Source organism: Parasteatoda tepidariorum, chromosome 9, assembly GCF_982258835.1.
Source record: "Parasteatoda tepidariorum strain Cologne lab strain chromosome 9, Ptep-v5.0, whole genome shotgun sequence".
Taxonomy (NCBI): Eukaryota; Metazoa; Arthropoda; class Arachnida; order Araneae; family Theridiidae; genus Parasteatoda; species Parasteatoda tepidariorum.
Window position 1 is genome coordinate 97,812,894 of NC_141763.1, and position 18,927 is coordinate 97,831,820.

The following is an 18,927-nucleotide window of genomic DNA, read 5'->3' on the forward strand; positions in this document are numbered from 1 at the left end:
TTTTAAAGTTGAAAGGCTTTTTTAAAAATAAAAGAAATAATCTAAAATAATATTCAATCGGACCATCGGAGTTGCAGAAAAACACGCTTGCTTTCTTCCTCAATCATACCCATTCTTCCATGCGAATGACGCAGGCGTATAGTGTGTTTTTATCAGCTTGCTATAAAACTATGGTACTTCCTTTTACCATAAGTCGCCATATAATAATATGCATATATCTATGGAATATGTATGGTAATATCTATAATAACTAAAGAATGAACGAATGAATAAACGTTGGAAATTTTTTATTTTAATATTTTTTTTGTTCTATCTTGCAGTATTATCTGAAGAGCATAACAAAAAAGAGCATTGAATTGAAAAAAGTTCAAAATCATTGTCAATATTTCTGTATTCAAACCAACTATACTTTTGCTGTTTCTGTTCCTATTTCGCAAAATAGTTTTGATGTTCTGTCAACGAAATGTCGTAGAGATTTGCCTGTCGTTGCAGTAGGGGCAGAGTAGACTGAGTTTTGAACGGTGGGTCTTAAGCAATCTAGACCAACTTATAACATAAAAGGGACCCGATCCCCCCCCCTATAATTGTAAGGGTATGCAGAAAGAAATCTTGATGAATTTGAACCACGACAGCCCCCCCCCCCTCAGGAGAGAAGAGTAGGAGGTTCATACCGGTACATGCTCCAGTCAATCGGCCATGACTCCTTGACCATGGCCAAGTTATAAGGATAATTTGTCCAACCAACTCCAAAAGGTGCATACTGCTAATTTGTCTCGCATCTGCGATAGACCCCCAGAAGAGGGGTGCGAGTGCGGTTGGCACCGACCGGTCGGTGCCAACCGCACCCGTGGCATTTATTTAAAATCTAAAATTACAAACAAGCTCAAAAAGTTTAGAAATACATTGGTTCAAATTTACAATGATTTACAACGCATAGTTTGTGACAATTTGATGCGAGGTTGAATTTCAGATTTCAGCGTATCTCATTAAAAGAATAAATACATGACATAAGATTATTAACAAAGGAAAAGTAAAAATAAAAACAAGACAGCCTGTCTGTCCAAGGCGACAAATCCATCTCTAAAGATATTTATAATTAAAAGAAGATATTAAAGATATTTAAATTTAAATTATTTCAAATAATTTTATTTTGCAACTTTTTTACATTCTTTAATTTATACACCCATCTAGAGTTTAAAGATTATGATAGAATTAAATTGTACAGTGATGTTCTTAGTTTATCTTTTATATTTTAACTATCTGTGTTTTGAAAAAAAATAAATCTAAAGCCTTTGAGTTAGATGGACCATGAATTTTCTAAATTAATTCTTTTATCCACTGTAGAAAGAATCAAAAATGTTTTTGTTGTTGATATGTATGTACAGAATAAAATTGTGTATAGTAATCAATCATTAAATAAATAAATCACAATACAGTTAAAAGAGTAGCATTAAAAATACATTAAAAATAAAAACTACCCAAGTTAAAAAAATAAATATTTTTAAAAAAAAACGAGTTACAAGATAAAATTACCCCAAAAAAGGTTTAGGGGTAAAAATGTATAAATACAATTAAAAGAATAAATAAGCTTAAAAGTATACAAATAGTTAAAAGCGACTAAATAGGAACTACTAGTTAAAACCTTTAAAATCTTGAAGTAATCTAGAAGATAAAAAAAATTAATTTAAAATAGAATCCATAAAACACATTAAGATAAGTTATTCACACGTAAAACTGCAAAAGTACAATGTTCTCCATCAAAGTCGATCCTAGTGAAAATCACCGATACTCTTTTTCGAGTGAAAATTAAATACTCGTGTGAAAGTTTCTCAAACCGGTTTGCCCTTAAATGTGGTTGATTTGTATTCCTTTCCTAAATTTGATCATTCCTTGTTTTAGTTGTTGTTTTGATAATATCAGTTGGTAGAATAGTAGAAATCTTTAGGATACTACTTCCCAAGTTGCACCTAATATTAGGTAACATCAGAAAATCAGTAAAATCTAACGTTATCTTGGACAACTTCTAATATTGGAAAGAAAGTTCGCTCTTTGCTCTGCATTGTACAATATTAGATTTTATGCAAACAAGTATTATCTAACGTATGATAATATTAATTTGCATTAGTTTTGAGGTTATATAATATTAGATTTTGTATTTTCTGATATTATCTTGCGTTGCTTTTTTCTTATTTGAAGTAAGCAAGAGGAAGATTTGGATAGCAGTAGAATAATTCGGGGATATAATTTTACTTAATTTTCTGTATTGCTCTGAAGCAGTAAAACATAGAACAATAGTTTTATAATGTCATTCCATGCATTATTTACTTAGCAATACAGAAATACTAAATAAAAATTATATTAGCGATTTCTGCTACCATCCAGTTTCCTCCCTCTTACTCCAAAGTATATCTTATGTTCAGCTGATTTTTTGGAATATTTCAAATTTGTTTAAGAAATAATACTATATCACAACTTTTATTGACATTTTTTTATTTCTGAATTAAGAGTTTAGGATTGTTTTTATTCGTTAAATGAGTTTAGCGAGCTTTAAGAATACTTAATTTTTTGTAGTGGTTCCGTCCGCTTCTATTTTTTTAAACATTTTCATTTTATTTTATAACCGTCGTTGAACAGCCAACCCAATTTGTTTTTTAGGTTTAAAACTACTAATGTTCAACTCTGTAGCTTTGTAATTTTGAACCCAATCCAGAAAACAAGAGAACTCCGGGATCAAATAGTGGGAAAAATTTCCCTTCGTGGAGGACTTTTTGATGGACCTAACCCGCATTTGCGCTACATGGAGAGAAAGACCACGAGAACCTCCCACTATTAGCCTTACGGTAAGGGGACTCTAACCCATGATTCGTCTACCACTGATGATATTTCACGTCAGCACTATGGTCGGTGCGAGAGGGGTGCGGAATTCGTATCGATGGGATTCGAACCCGGTTTAACCTCATTGAAAGGCAAACGCTCTATCCACTGAGCCAATACGACTCTTTTAAACATTTTGTAAAAATTTTGTTTCCATGACAGAGCACTTCTGTAACAATGGTTTTTATCAATGAAATTTCCTATGTTCGATTATTCTTCCAAACCACATAACACCGGAGAGAGGTGATTGTGTGAAAACCACCCCTTGAAAATTTGAAATTTGTAGGAAAAAAAGCTGATCCTAATTGGCACTCCCGTTCACGAGTTATTAGCGAACAAAATCCTAACAGACTTTTGCTTTTATCTTAATAGATGAAAAAAATTTTCAGAAGAAGTTAAGAATTACAAAAGACATATTGTTGACTTATCTCGGAAAGCATGATAAATTCTATATATTTGTTCCTATTTTGAAAGCTGTTTTAAAAACTCGATAATTTTAATGCATTTATTCTTGACATCATAACAATGATAAAGAAGATGAAACACTTTCAGAAAAGATATTGGATTTAATTGTTTATTGGAACATCGAACTCGTCTCCTTTAGAATTAAATAAAAAAAAACATTGAATTGATGTTTTAGTTATTATTCTATGAATCCGCACAAAGAGTGTCATGTTTTGCTTTATTTTTAATTAAGGAAAGTGTAACGTTATAAAGATTCGATGCTTTTAGACAAAATTAAAGGTAAAGTATATCAACTGAGATGGACTCGATTTCCAATATAATTAAAAAAGAGGCGTTTGTTGACAATAAAGATTTTTTGCTGAATTGTAAAACACTTGCTAGCTGAACAGTCATTGAGATTGAACTTCTAGCTGTATCTTCTGTCTGTCTAGTTGTTTGTTGCTATGGAAACAAGAAAGACTGTATTTAAAAGCTTCCGTTGATCTCTTTCAGAACTTGTCCTACACGTTAACCTCACACCCCTTCTTTAAGTAGTACAGCCTCGTAACCAGTCAACGAATGGCGAAGGGAGTTCTTTAAATAGACAGACTATACTGGTGATTGAGATGATTGTTGCATTGAGAATGATGAGCGATCATGTTTTTTTTTCTAGTACGGTTATGGTCATTGATCTATAGACATTATATGATGTTAATCACATTTTGAGAATTGCAATGGCCAATAATTGTTACTTTGAGAATGATTCTACTAGATGAGCAATCGTTTTAGCTTAGAGTTGTGTTTTTTGTAGTGTGGTTATAATCTCTGATGTACGAGTATTTAACATTCCAAACTATTACACATACTATGGTGTGTAATGCAGTTCAGAATGGCCATTGAATGTTTCATTAAAGAAGATTCTTCTGGAAGAACGAACGGATATAAAAGATCGCTAAAATAGAATCCTTGCAAATGGTAAAGCATAAGGTCTTTGCTGGTCGGAAAATTCTGTATCTTCTGCTACGATGAGAACGATCTTATGTGAAGTACAGTCGTCGTGAATGTAAAACATCTTTGTGATTCATGTTAATGTTACATGCATGTAATGACCACTTAAATATGACACGGCAAATTTACTCTCTACATTAAGAATTGTGCTTGATTTTAATTTGAAAAGGATTGTAATTGAAGATCCATCATTGTAGTTGTAAAATATTTTCGGCATCCGAATTAATGATACTCCAGTAATTATTAGTGCACGTATTTATTACTGAAGTAGTTTGTTATAAATTAGGACTACGTATTTGCCTTGAGAAAGGTTATTTTATGAGCAACCTGCATGAAAAACTATCGTATATAGTTGTATATAAAGATTTCTTTGTGATCTGTGTTAATGATACTTTATTGTGATTATTGCGACCTATATTTACGGATACCGAAGTAGAAAAGATAAGTGTGTACCATGAACAATGAATGATACAGTGAAATCTCCAGGATTACCTTTAAGTAACAACCTCCTCTACTTACGGCTACTTTCAGGAGGCACGAAATATTTTCCATAGACTTGGTGTTGAAGTAAACCTTTAGAAGAGATCATCAAAACCTCTCCAACAACCGGGATAACCTCCGCAAGCGGAAAAGGTCAAATAAGGAAACACGAAAAAATATCAAAACAAAAAACATTAACAAAATAGATAAATAGATTAAAATATATTCAAAATATTTGAGTGAGGCTCTTATTTAGAGAGCTCTTTTTGAGATCGTTGTTTAGAGTTGAAAGAAAAAAAAAATATTTTAGAAAATAAAAGTTATTTTAGAAAATACTAAGCATGTCAAACAAACAAACCTGTTTTCATCTTTTAAAGCTAACTAGCTTTCATGATAAAAAATTAAATGCAAGCTTAAACAAAAAACATAATTGTTTATTTATTTAAAATGGTTCTATCATTCATAATTGGTGAATCTGTTTTTACACATAATTATATCAGTGGAGGTCATTTTTATTGACGCTAAATTTTATTCATCGTTCCAGTTCTCATAAAGCCAAGACAAATTTCATTTCCGTATCAAGAAAATGACACTAACTAATTAAAATCGTTTGCGAAAAATCAGTTACGTTCCAGTTCTCATAAAGCCAAGACAAATTGCATTTCCGTACCAAGAAAATGACACTAACTAATTAAAATCGTTTGCGAAAAATCAGTTACGTTCCAGTTCTCATAAAGCCAAAACAAATTGCATTTCCGTACCAAGAAAATGACACTAACTAATTAAAATCGTTTGCGAAAAATCAGTTACTTTCTAAAACATTCTTAAGTCAATGAAGGTGATCCCCAAGAGCGGCAAACCTCCATTAACGACCATTTTACAGTGGAACAGAGAGTGGTCGCTCCATTTATTTATTGTTGCATTGAGGAACGTTGCTTAAAAAACGACCAGCTTTAAAAATAATCGTTTTACTAGTAAAGATATTTTTGGATCCTTTTTGTATAATAATTTTATTGCATCATCGAGAAATAACACTGCTAGCGAATATCGTGTGAATGAGTTTTCGTGTTAAACATATCGATTAATATCACAATAACAATTGATATCCTTACCTTGATAAATCAGAAAACGACTTCAGATTAAAAATAAGCATGTCGACTGTCGTTCCAAAAAATCTTGTTATTAAAACTAAAAAAACGAGCGTCGAAAAACTCTATCAACAAAAAACTTCCGAGTTTAGGAAACGGTTTTGTGACACATTTGGAAAAACCAATATTTTATACAAAGCTTTATATTTGAGTGGGATACCCCATTTCAGATCAAAGGAAGACGGGGTTTTTAGCCAATTTTTTCACAATTTATTCAAAGTGTGGTTTGTTTTTAGTATGATACTATCTTTTTTCCGATATGGCTATGACGTCATGCTTTGTGATACGTTCCAATGCCGAAAGCTGTGCTTGGGCCGTGTGATATGGCGAGGTACCGTATCCATAGCGTGGATCATGCAGTACTTTAAGCCCGATACTTATAAAAAATTAAACAGAAATTATCGGAATATACAGAGAAACCACCTATCGAGTACTTGTAAGATTAACATTTTTGTCAATTGCCTGATTGTGATACACGCGTTTATTTATTTTCTTATGACCGTACTGATATTTGGAATGCTTTTCAGATTCCCTATTGTGTCCAATGCTTGGCTCAAAAGATTTTGTTTTGACAGAGTGGTCATCGTGAGCTCACCGGTCAAGGAAATAATCGTCATTTTTTATTTCATCACCACGAAAATGTTTTACATAGAGATAACAGGCGTGCTAACTGTATACTTCATTTTTCTTTGCTTAACTATAACCCTAACCCTCAGAGAATGCATGAAGCCAATGAAGACTCACTCGACGTTTTTCAAGAATTATTTCACCGCGTTCGTAAAATATTATAACGAGATACACCAGATGGCGCATGATTCGGAAAACGCCTTATCTGCCAGCTTATTTTGGTTGACCTCCTCCATTTTTGTGAACGTCTTTCAAGTTTTTTCAACAATGTTTAATTTCCACAGTTACAGTTATCCAATTTTTACGTGGGAAAGAAAAGTATTCGCATTCATGTGCGTCTCGTGGTATTTTTCAATAACTTTTTTGGCGTCGTTGGTCATGCAGACGGACCAGTTGCTGAGGGACACGTTGAAAGAAATTGCCTATGATGCCACTTTGTCCAAAGAAGAAATTGTCGCAAAGGTGAAAGATTTCATATGGTCTAAGCGTGTCATCAGCTTCACCGCTTGGGGAATATTTAAATTTACTCGGAGTTCCTTACTAACATCACTTGGGATTTTTCTTACCTATACTTTACTAATCTCTCAACTGACAATTTAATGAGGATTAAATGAGATGAATGCTTCATACAACAACGTCGAATATATCTTCTTTAAAAAAAATCAATGGAATACCTGTAGGTGACGTGGTGTGGGTATCTCGAGCCTGATTGGTCATTAAAATGCTTACGTCAATTCTCTTCAGTGATACATTCTATAATCCTTTACAAAGATTCTTTCACAATGATTTCAATTCTTTCACCCTATATTTCTTACTTAACACAAAAGCAGGCACGAAATCATGTAGAACATAAACAAACTAATTATGCATCGAAGATGTCAGGTACACAAAACAAAAACATATCACGTGTTACCATAGAATACATAAACAACTAATGAATCTAAGGAAGAATTCTATTTCAACAAATTCAATGAGCGATACGGCGCTGTATTTATTTAACTTCACGTTAATAAACATTCTAACTTGTGTGGAAAAACTTAGCTCAACTTTGACACGTCATTTTGTTTATCGACGATCTTTGACGTCATAGATCACATGTGTGGGTATGCTTGATATTCTTCTTCTCGAAGTGCAAGTACCCAATTGCTAAACCTCGATAAACGCCATCTAAATTTATTAAGGGGATCCAGGACTGGGTGAATGTTGATGGGCTGATGAGTAACCTACTGCCTTAATTGACCATAGATTGAGTAATATTGAATCTTTTTATGAAATTCAATTCACATTAAGCGTTTTTCACAAAATTCAGGAAAATATATATGTTTTTTTAATTTTTAAAATTTGTTTTACAAATATAATTGCATTATGCATTAAAATACTTTTAAGTATGCACGGCATCAAGGAAACTCCTGCATTAAATTGTAAATGTTAAGTAGTAATAAAAATTATCAAATAAATATACAGAACTTAAAGAGCGAAAGGGAAAAAAAAGAAAATTTGTTACATTTTTGCTAAACCAACACCCTCAGTAAATTTTAATTATTTGGAAGATAGTAATAAGAAATTAGTTTAAAAAGAACTGTGACTTGACGCAAAACAAAATAGGACAGTGAGTGCAGTCTCTTCTTTTTATACCATTATGACTAAATATAATTTTTTCCCAAAATTTAATTATTTTAAAGAAAGATTATAATATATTAGACATAGAGAATTTTTAATAAATTTTCTGAAAATTATGTAATTATTTTACCCTTATAAGTTTTAGAGTCCCCCTTCTGGGATCCTGAGAGATTTGAGGGCCTGGGACGAGTTCTCCTGAATTCGGGACCCGAAATTCAAGTCATATTTTATTCTACAATCATACATTTATTTTTCGTTGAACAGTCGATCCAATTTTTGGGGAGATGTTCAACTCCGAAGCAAAATAATTTTGAACTCAATTCAGAAGACAAAGAAATTCCTGGATTACGTATTGAGAGAAATTTGCCTTCGTGGAGGACTTTTTAATGGAATTCAACCGCATTTGGGTTGCATGGAGAGGAAAACCACGAAAACCTCCTATGGTTAGCCTCACGGCAAGGGGACTCTAACCCATGATCGTCTTCCACTGAGGATATTTTACGTCAGCACTGAAGTCTGGCAATATGTAATGTTGCGAAAACAAAACACAAAAACGTACTTGCTCTAAACAAACATATATATTTGGCGACGGATTCTAGAGAATCTGAAAAATAGGCCGTCAATTGATTAAATCAGCAGAGCTATAAAAAATTAGCACACTTACACCCGTACGCACCAACACGAGTTATCTCTGGGTAATCCATTGTTACGAGTTAAGTTAAACACGAAACGTTATTCTCCAAGCCGTAATGTCTCAGAGGATAGAGCTTTCACCTTCCAATGAGGTGAACCCGGTTCCAATCCCAGCGATGACTGGTTGATACGCATTCCGCATCCGGCTTGCCTCGACCACAGTGCTGACGTGAAATAGTTTTAGTGGTAGACGAATAATGGGTTAGAATCCCCTTTCCGCCAGTCTAACCGTGGTAGGTTTTCGTATAGTTTTACACTCCATGTAACGCAAATGCGGGTTAGTACCATCAAAAAACAGTACTCCGAGAAGGCAAATTTCTCCCAATATTTGATCCAGAAGTTCTCTTGTCTTCTGGATTGGGTGAAAAATTGCAAGGCTAAGGAGTTGCATATTAATAGTCGCAAACCCAAAAAATCGGATTGATTGTTAAACTACGGTTATAAAATAAAATAAAGCGCTATTCTCCAGTCGAAATCTGCAGATTATCCGCGGGGATAAATCTCTGTTTTTGAGAAGGTATCGAATGGGTTAACCGACTATCTACATGGCTTTGGCTACCTGCTAATCGATTTTGCAAACAAACAAAATAGACAACTGCTATCAGTGCTTTCGAGTTGAAAAATTTTGAATTTCTCGAAACTGTTTAAATAAGGAAAAGATATGTACCGGCTGTAAGAAATGCGTAATAACTTTGAAGAGGTAAATGACATAGATTATTTGATGGATATCGCTGAAAATTAACATTTTAACTTAACTGTCAGTTGGAGTCAGGCTCAGATCTCAACAGAAAAAGTTTGGTAAAAAGAAAATAAATATTAGGGATACTTAAAAAACTAGCCAATGTTTTAGCAGTCGTATATGATATTTTTATGAATTTTATTTCACAATAAAATATAAATTTTTACAACGTGATGAAAAAATTTTTGATAAAAAGTGTTTGCATTGCATAGTGTAAAAATTTATTTTTGCAAATATTAATAAAGATAGAGATTTCTGCAACAAGTGTCTTTGATTTCAGTTTTGAAACAGAAATTTTTTTCACTGTATTCAATATAGAAATAATTCTAAATAGATTTAAGCCTTTTAAGAAAGTTAAACAAAATATGCATGTACAGTAATGTTATTACATGATTATACTTCATTTTATACTTGGAAATTATACCTTCTGAATTTGTATTTTTTGTTATAAATTGTCAATATGAATAAATGAATGTGTATTTGCTTTTGAACAAATAATAATCCAACATATCTTGTAAGTTTCATCATCAGTTTCTCCAGAAAATGCTAAAAGATGAAAACATCAAGCACATTGCATGGAAGTTAAATTTTGAAAAGGTAAAATAACTTTGTAAACTATTAAGTTTTTCAAATAAATTTAAAAAAGAAAAAAAATTCTGTTCCTGTCAGAAAAATACATTAAAAGACATGAGAAAAGGGTTTTGTGGTGTCGATAAAAGTTTATTACTGAAGTGAGGTGCCATACGATTTTTATATTTTGGTCTGTTAAGAACAGAATTATTTTCTCCTTTTATCGTACGCTCAGAAAACGTCGTTTTTAAAATTTCAAATTTGTTTCTTCTCCTCTTTTATTTGTTAGTTTGCTTATAAAAAGTTCTCGAAAAATCTTTATATCACGCTTAGAAAATGCTGTTTTTAAAATATCAATTTTCTTTTCCCTTTTTATTTGTTAGCTTGCTTATGGAAAAGTGCTAAAAAAATTGTTTCGGAAACGTTTTTCTTGCAGCATTTAAAAAAACAAAACAATTGTAACTTGAATGGGTATCAGACACAGGAATCCAATTGAAATTTGAGAGATTTATCTAGTTGAAAAGTGGTAGATATTTCGATTGACAATAAATTCAACTTAACGATTATGTGTTAATGTTAATTTGAATTTTTCAGCTTCTATATACATTTTACTTTTTACCTCGAACTTTTTCGAAAAGAACTTTTTACCTCGAAATCATAAAATTTTGCACACAATTGTTAAAAGATGATTTCATGTAAAAATTTTTTTTTTTTGAAATTTATTATTTTACTTTATAAAAAAATTGAATGGTGAATGAATGATACAAAATGTGAACGAGTTAAGTGGAATAGGTTCTAAGTTATCCATCCATTGTATCCATTATTAAAAATATCCATCCCAAGAATATGCATTATTGAAAAGTCGTATATTTAACATTTTATGCCTCGAGAACTATTTTATTGCTGTTGTTCAAATTTTATATTTATCACTTGAAATTACTTTTAAAAGGATGAAATAAAATTTGTCTATCTTAAAATTCAAATTTCTTTGGATTATCGTTAAATACAAGCAATAATTATTAAAAAATATTTTTTACGCGGAATTATCTTTGACACGTAATTATATAATTGTATATTAGTACTTCATCAGTAGTACTTAAATTTGTTTGATATTAGTTCGTCATGTTTTCGTAACTTAAAATGTTGTCTACAAAAAATAAATTAGCACACTTTATGTTAGCAATTATAATAGAAATAAGTATATAGAAAATAGCAATTATTATATAGTATATATAGTATAAGTATAGTAGGAATTAGCAATTATTGTGTTAGCAGTGAATTGGACCAAGGTTATTTATGAAAAATTTTATTTGACGAGAAAGAACACACCACAAGAAACATAACAAAGTATTCCCTATAGCAGCGATTTCCAATTTATTTCAGATATGGAAATCTGAATGATTGAACTTTTTTGGTGGAACCCCGACTTTATAACTAATGAAGCATATAAAAACAATTGGCAGCAAATGAACCAATAAAATACTACTTTATTTTGAAAAAAATTAAAAGAAGAACGAAATTTTTTTATCGTTCTTTTTTAATTAATCTAAATATAACAAGGCAATCGATTTCACTACTCCTGGAGTGATAGCTAATTAAGTTTTAAATTAGTTTATGGAGTCTATACATTAGCGAAAATGAAACAAATAAGCCAACATTATGATTTATTTTTTAAACGAAAACTAAAAGGACTGTTATAGACGATGAAAATGGTTACCAGGGAAACATATCTCTTAAGTAACGAATTTAGTTATTTGATTTTGATTTGAAATGCGCGATGGGAAATATTAAAGGAGATTTTTATAAATGCAAGCTCTTTCGATAATATTGTAAATCAATGCCAATCTTTGAAATTAAAAAGCAAAACAAGTATATAAATATTTCATATGTTAAAAATATTGTTCTTGAAAAAATAATATATTTTTATACAAAAAGATTTATTATTTCTTTTTAATTGGTATTTCGTTTTAAATAATTTCATAAGCATAGTCGAAATAATAAGTAACTAATAGGTTATTAATTAGATCTAAATATAAATAAAGTTTCACAAATCTCTACTGCGAGGTACTCTTAACATAAAGAAGATCTAAATCTCTAACTTAACCAAGTCCTAAACCTAAAGAAACCTTTTTGCACCTCCACGCAAACCTATTGCTCCACGGAACACCATTCGGGAACCACTGTCCCATGTGTTTGAATGAAAATTATACACCTCAATGACGAACTATAAAACAAAAAAAGTCCACTCTTTCTAACAACATCTATATTCGAACTATAATGAATGGAAGATTTCTGTTTAAAACAAAAAAAAAATCAACAACAAAAAGATCACTTTTTCTAGCATCATAGATGCTCGCATTATATTGAATGGAAGACTTTCGTTTTTTTTTAAAAAAAAAAAAAAGAACTCTTTTTTTTTAGCATCATTGATGTTTGCCCTATAGTGAATGGAAGACTTCTGACCACTTTACTGAAAAAAGACCACTTTTTCTAGCACCATCGATGATCGGTTTTAACACCATATAATAAATGGAAGAATTATTTTTGTCTAAGTGTCATCTCTTTAAAACCTACACGTCAATTTCAAATGGTTTTTGGCTCAAAGAACCACCTTTTCCTGCTACAAAAGATCTGTCGCTGAGCCACGGTTCTAAAATAAAAATAAAATAGATCATATTATGTACTTTTCCTATAACTGCTTTTCAATTTTAAAACTTCAATAAGCAACCTAGAATTGCGTTACAACTTTTGAAAAATACCAAAAAACATGATGGTATCAACATTTTAATAAAAATAGAACTATAAAATACATCTTTCGTTCTTTCTTTTTTCTTCTATTTATTCCTTTAAAGGACAATCCTGTCGCATTTCCATCTTCACAAATATGTCTTCAGTTGTTAGAAAATTTCTGCTATTCAAAAACTTTAAAGGATCCTAAATAAATAAAAAAATTTACATTACTTTGTCGTTTATAAAATTATTTGTGATTTTAGACTTTTTTTAAAAAAAATCCACGAATGATCAGAACTTCTCATAAGAATCCCAAAAGCTGAACATGGCTATTTGTAAAAGTATAGTGCTATTTTTTTTGCTGGGACGATATGGAAAGACGTAATATTTTTCTTCCTTAACTGCATTTCTCATTTTATTATTATTATTATTACTATTTTTCATTTATATTTGTTTACAGTTTCACGCCTATACATTTTGGTAAAATAAGTAGGCTAATTTTTTATTTGCATTTAATAAAAATTATTTTAGGGATTAGTTTCCCTTTTGGGGATTTTTTTTCTTTTATTTGCTTCGTATTCGACATTCATTCAAATTTTTTAAACAACAAAAACTTTTAATAACTTTTTTTATGTTTTGAATTGATTAAAGAATCCGCATTATTCTTCTCCATAAGTAAAAATTTCCGGCATTCTTGGAAAAAATGAAGTATTAAGAAGAAAAATTTGGTAGATTTTGATTCATTCGGCGATAAAGAATGCAGCTTATAATTTATATTTGTGACCAAAGATTGAAGAAATTTAGTTTTTGCATGAGTTTCACAAATAACCGTAACTTACAGTAGTTGGCTATAAACTACTTTGATAAGTTAGTAGTAATATAGCATGGTTCATTTCTAAATTTCATCAATACATTTCTTCAAATTCGCATTCTATGTCCATGTTTTTAGTTTGAGGGTCGTCTTAAACAGAAAACAACATTTAACATTATAAACATTGTAGTTTTGTCTTTGTAGCGTTAATTAAGCTAACGTAACGTTAAGATACGTAGCATGCGCAGTTGCTTCAAATCTAACGTACGCGACTGTACGGTAAACGTGCGAAATCTCCCTAATATTGCTATAACGCTTCCGTGGTTTCGAGTCACGCACTGGTGATCGAAGTTATTACACAGCATTTAATGATTATTTTTAATTCAATTAAACGACGGGTTTTATATAAATTGTACTTATTTTTTTCCCAAATGAAACAAACAAAAAAATTATAAAGCCTTGCGCACGTTGAGTCTTAAGTATTATCATAAATTCACTCTAAACTCTTGTTCTAAAACTCTTGCTCTAAAATATCTTGTTCTAAAATACCTTTGTTTTTGGAGTAATCTTAAAGGCGCTTAACACATGAATTAAGCACACTTTCAGTTCCATCAGCGCAAATCTCATACCAATGCAATTTCGAGGACCCGCTCCAAACGGCAAATAACTGTAAGGAATCTGCTCAGTTCTTTGGTCAGGATTGAATCTGTTACAAAGAGCAAAACATAAGAAATTATATCTTAACATTATATCTTAACATTATATGTATACAGAGAGAGAGAGAGAGAGAGAGAGAGAGAGAGAGAGAGAGAGAGAGAGAGAGAGAGAGAGAGAGAGAGAGAGAAAGATTTGATACTCAATCAATTAATTTGATAAATTGTAGTCTTTATTAAAATACTTTCATTTTTAATTTCAATTGTCCAATGTAATAAACATTTTTTTTAGTTAGTATGGGTCCCGCAGTGGACTGATCGATAAGACACGGTTCCCAGCAGATCACCGAAGTCAAGCATCACTGGCTGCGGTCAGTGTGCGGGTGGGTGACCACTTGGATCAGTCTGCGTAGGGACCGAGGGTGTGCAGTATGGGTCCTCGTTAAACTGTGCTACCGTAAAGTGCTCGACTTCGCGCGCAGGTCGTCGGGCTACCGAAGCGGGGGTGCCATCCCCTCCGCAGAGGATTAAAATTCTGATGGCATGTCTTCGGATCATCCTCAGGGATGTTTCCCAGATCGTCGCCAATAGCCCATCGTGCAGCTCTAGTGCGACGTAAATTAACAACAACAACAACAACAATTAGTTAGTATGGAATGGGCTCTGGTTTATAAACAGTCACCCTCGATGAATTCAGGCAATACATATAGACTTTACTGTTACGAAAGAATGTAAGAATGAAGGAAAAATTCCATAGACGGCTTTCTATCCACATATGTAGGCTCTGGATTATAAACAGTCACCCTTTAAGAGGGGGAAAACCAATGTTTGGCTTGGTTAAATCTGAGGAGATATTAAGAAGTTTTAATTCACGTTTACATGAAATTGTTTTCTTAATTCTTTAGTACTTTTTACGAATTTGTTCTTTAAACTTTCAAATTCTATGCTTTTCTCGACAGTGGTTTAAGAAATGCTAGGAGATTATCAAATTTCTGTGATTTAAGTTATCAATGTTTTTTTATACCCTTCAAGAAATAAATAACAGGGCAAAAAAATAAAAAATGGATCACCCTGAATAACTTTTGATCTGATGATCGGAACTTCGCGTTCTAGGACTGAATCTTAATGGATTGAGAGGCTAACCGTAAATACGCTAATTAATTAATGCAGGCGATATTTCAAGTAACGAAATCAGGCACAAAAACTTACTTTATAGTTCTTGTAAAATCGAATTTAAAAAAATCAAATATTTAAAATTCGCCTTCTGGACAACTGGACCGATTTCGCACCGGATTTTTTCGAGCATCAGGCGTACATCTTATTAATGCTCGACCACAGAGGCATTCTCATTGTGTACGTTGACGGGCCTGCAAAGGATTTGCACCAATCAGATTCGAAAAATTTTTAGCGTTTAACTTAGTTTCCTTATTTAACTAACATTAAAAGTAATTGCCAGGAATTGTTACAAACTACTGTTTTTTTGTTCGCACTACTCACTACAATACTTCTTTTTCGTATTTTAGTGAGTCTTGTTTTAGTATTGTAGAGTTCTTTTAGTATTGCCGTTGTCTTTACGTAGCGCACTACACTACAAACTACGGAAAAAGTAGCAACTACAATAGTTTCGCTACTTGTAGAGCGTTACCTCCGACCAATGCTTAAAGGTTAAGTTTGCCGTAAATCCCCCTCAAAAAAAAAAAATAATAATAAATGTTGTTGTTGTTGTCGTGTCTATGCATGCAGTGCTAGTGCAAAGATTAGAGTTCTCCAAAAGCCTTGATAACAAGATTTGCAAGTTCTAGAGCCCGGTGGCCGCGGAGAATTTCGATGGGGGGTGCTCCAGGTTGAAAGAGGGAGCCGAAATAATAATAAATAAATTTAAAAAAATTAATAATAAAAAATAAATAAATAAAATGCCTACCTGTCTGGATCGAAGCGTTCGGGGTCAGAAAAATTCTCCGGATCCCTGTTCATTGAATAGACTGGAATTTCGATCGTCATTCCCTTCGGAATCTTAATTCCAGTATTTCCTAATTCGTAATCAGCAGCAGCTATTCTCTCGATCCTATTTCAATAAGAAAATGATGATTATTTTATACACCACTATTGAAAGTGATGAAATTAGAAATTTTAAAAAAAAAGAGTAAAAATAATAATATTACGTGGGGAATGGAGGGTAGAGGCGTAAAGTTTCTGAAATGATGTTGTCAATAATTTTTATCTTATGAATACTCTCATACGTAAGTTCTCCCTAAAAAACAAATCAGGACATGTTAAATACTTAAAAAGCAATGTACAACGCTTTATGCATAGTGAGCAAATAAATAAATAAATAAATAAAGTAAACAAACCACCCTGAATAACTTGGAATCTAATCTAAATATCAAATGAACTGATCTTCACCTTATAGGACTCAATCTTAATGGTTTGAGAGGGTGACCTCAAATAAGCTAAATAATTAGTGCAGATGATATTTTAAGTTGCGAAATAAGACACAAAAACGTACTTTCTCTGAATACACATACCTTTTTTTGACGGATTCGAATTTCTGACCCCCAAGAAATGGGGGGGAGGGGGAAGAAGCCAAAATCTGGTGAATATGGCTATAACAGTTCGGTCAGAAGAGCGGTCCAAAGTTTGGATCCCTTTGCGTTAATTTTACTTTTGAGTATTTAGCCATATCTTGAGAAATTTTTGAGCGAATTGAAAAATTCTTGTAGACAATTATAAAATTTGTTTAGCCACAGATAATTCCAAACGAAAAAAAATATTTCGTGAGTATTTATTATTTTTTTTTATTTAATAAAAGTCGAAAAAATATTTTAACTGTAAGATGGAAAATTTAAAATAGCCGTATTTTAAAAATTCAATTTCTCAAGAATTATTCAACTGATTTCGTTCAAAATTTGCTTTTTGCCATTTAAAATTACATCATTTAAAATGATGTAAAAAATTTTATACCATACAATTCAAAATATTTTCAGCTATTATTAAAAAAATAATAAAAAAATAAGAAATATTTACTGAAATTTATTTTTTCGCATGGAATTATCTTTGAATAAACAAATTTTAAAATTGCTTCCAAAAAAATTTAAGTTCGCTTAATAATTTCTCAAGATATAGCGAAATACGCAAAAAGTAATATTAACATTAAGGGGTCCAAATTTTAGACCGGCTCAGAAATCCAAGTATAAAATAAAGGATATATTTTTGTGCCTGACACTGAAACTTAAAATATCATCTGCACTAATTAATTAGCACAGTTTAGTTCATTCCTTTTAATCATTAATATTGAGTCCTAATACGAGAAAATCCGTTCACAAGATCAAAGATATTCAAAGTGTTCTCTTTATTGTGTACTGTACAATAAATACAATATGTTATAAAATAGATATTTCATCATACATCTTCCAATTTCAGTCATCGGATAGCGCTGTTTAATTATGAAATATATAACCTTTAATAAGTTTCACTTCTTTACTCATCTGCCCTCTATCTTGTTAAAAGCACCCACTAATATTTACTAATAATCTCGGATTTTAAACGGCAATCTGAACTTTTTACAGAATTAATGCCTCAATTCCTTGAGTAAGTCACGCTAGGGATTCCTGCACTATTGAAGCATATAAAGTGAACATGCACAAGACAAAGGTAAGCACTATTTATCTCTGCTACCTTTTATTAACATAAGTGCGTGATTACCAACATGTTATAGTTATTTTATCGTTCAAGAATTTATCGGGGCTGCATAAAGGATATTTTAAGAAGCTAGCAAAGTTGCCCAAGTCTACAAGTACAGACATTAAATTCTTCCCAAACAAATCTCTGAATATTTTTGATCAGGAACTAGTCGGGGATGCGGAAACAAAATGCTTTAAGAAGCTGGCTAAACTATTCAGAATGTTTTACCTTTGTTTCCTTCAATACATCTTTTATTTCGTGGTATGCCCTCTCTTGTACATCAGAGTTCAAGGCCAGTAAGTAGGTGACTAACGATAACGTTGTCGTGGTCGAGTGGTAACCAGCTAAGAAGAAGACCAAACTCTGAGCCACCAACTCATTCCTTGATATGCCTGAAAAAGAAATTTTGTTTGTTCTTCGAAACGTTTGTTGGTATATTGAGTTAATTTAGTAGAATTTTGGCATATTTATTGTATATGTATATGTCTAAAAATGCTTTAGAGAGCATTTTAAAAAATAAGCCAAACTCAATAAACTATGATTAATTTTTAAAAAAATCATTGCTTAAAATATCAGTGAAACACATCATTTTCAGTTAAAAAAATTCACTCGGTGAATTTCACTAACTAACTAATCAGTTCACTAACTAATCTAACCGAACAACTAATATCAGTTGTTCGGTTTTGAAACTCAAGTTTTTTTTTCTGATATTTTAGAATGGAAATATTTTTTTTTTATTAATCATAGTTCATAACGCTCAGTTTTTTTTCCTCGATTTTTTTCTTCAAGCATATTTGCCTGCTGAATGAACTCAACCTCTTTAGCATCCAAAGTTTTTTTTTAATATTA

At 31.7% G+C, this 18,927-nt stretch overlaps 1 protein-coding gene across 1 annotated transcript in view; it reads right to left on the minus strand.

Moving 5' to 3' along the window:
- Nucleotides 1-12,971: 12,971 nt before the first annotated feature.
- LOC107436862 (cytochrome P450 3A11-like) overlaps nt 12,972-18,927 on the minus strand; it is a 57,745-nt gene continuing 51,789 nt past the window's right edge. The window contains exons 10-14 of the mRNA XM_087152475.1: nt 18,307-18,470; nt 16,560-16,648; nt 16,319-16,462; nt 14,294-14,450; nt 12,972-13,137 (exon numbers count right to left, since the gene is read on the minus strand). Of these exons, the coding sequence (XP_087008601.1) occupies nt 13,042-13,137; nt 14,294-14,450; nt 16,319-16,462; nt 16,560-16,648; nt 18,307-18,470 (650 nt within the window). The 3' untranslated portion in view covers nt 12,972-13,041. The remainder of the gene's footprint in view (nt 13,138-14,293; nt 14,451-16,318; nt 16,463-16,559; nt 16,649-18,306; nt 18,471-18,927) is intronic.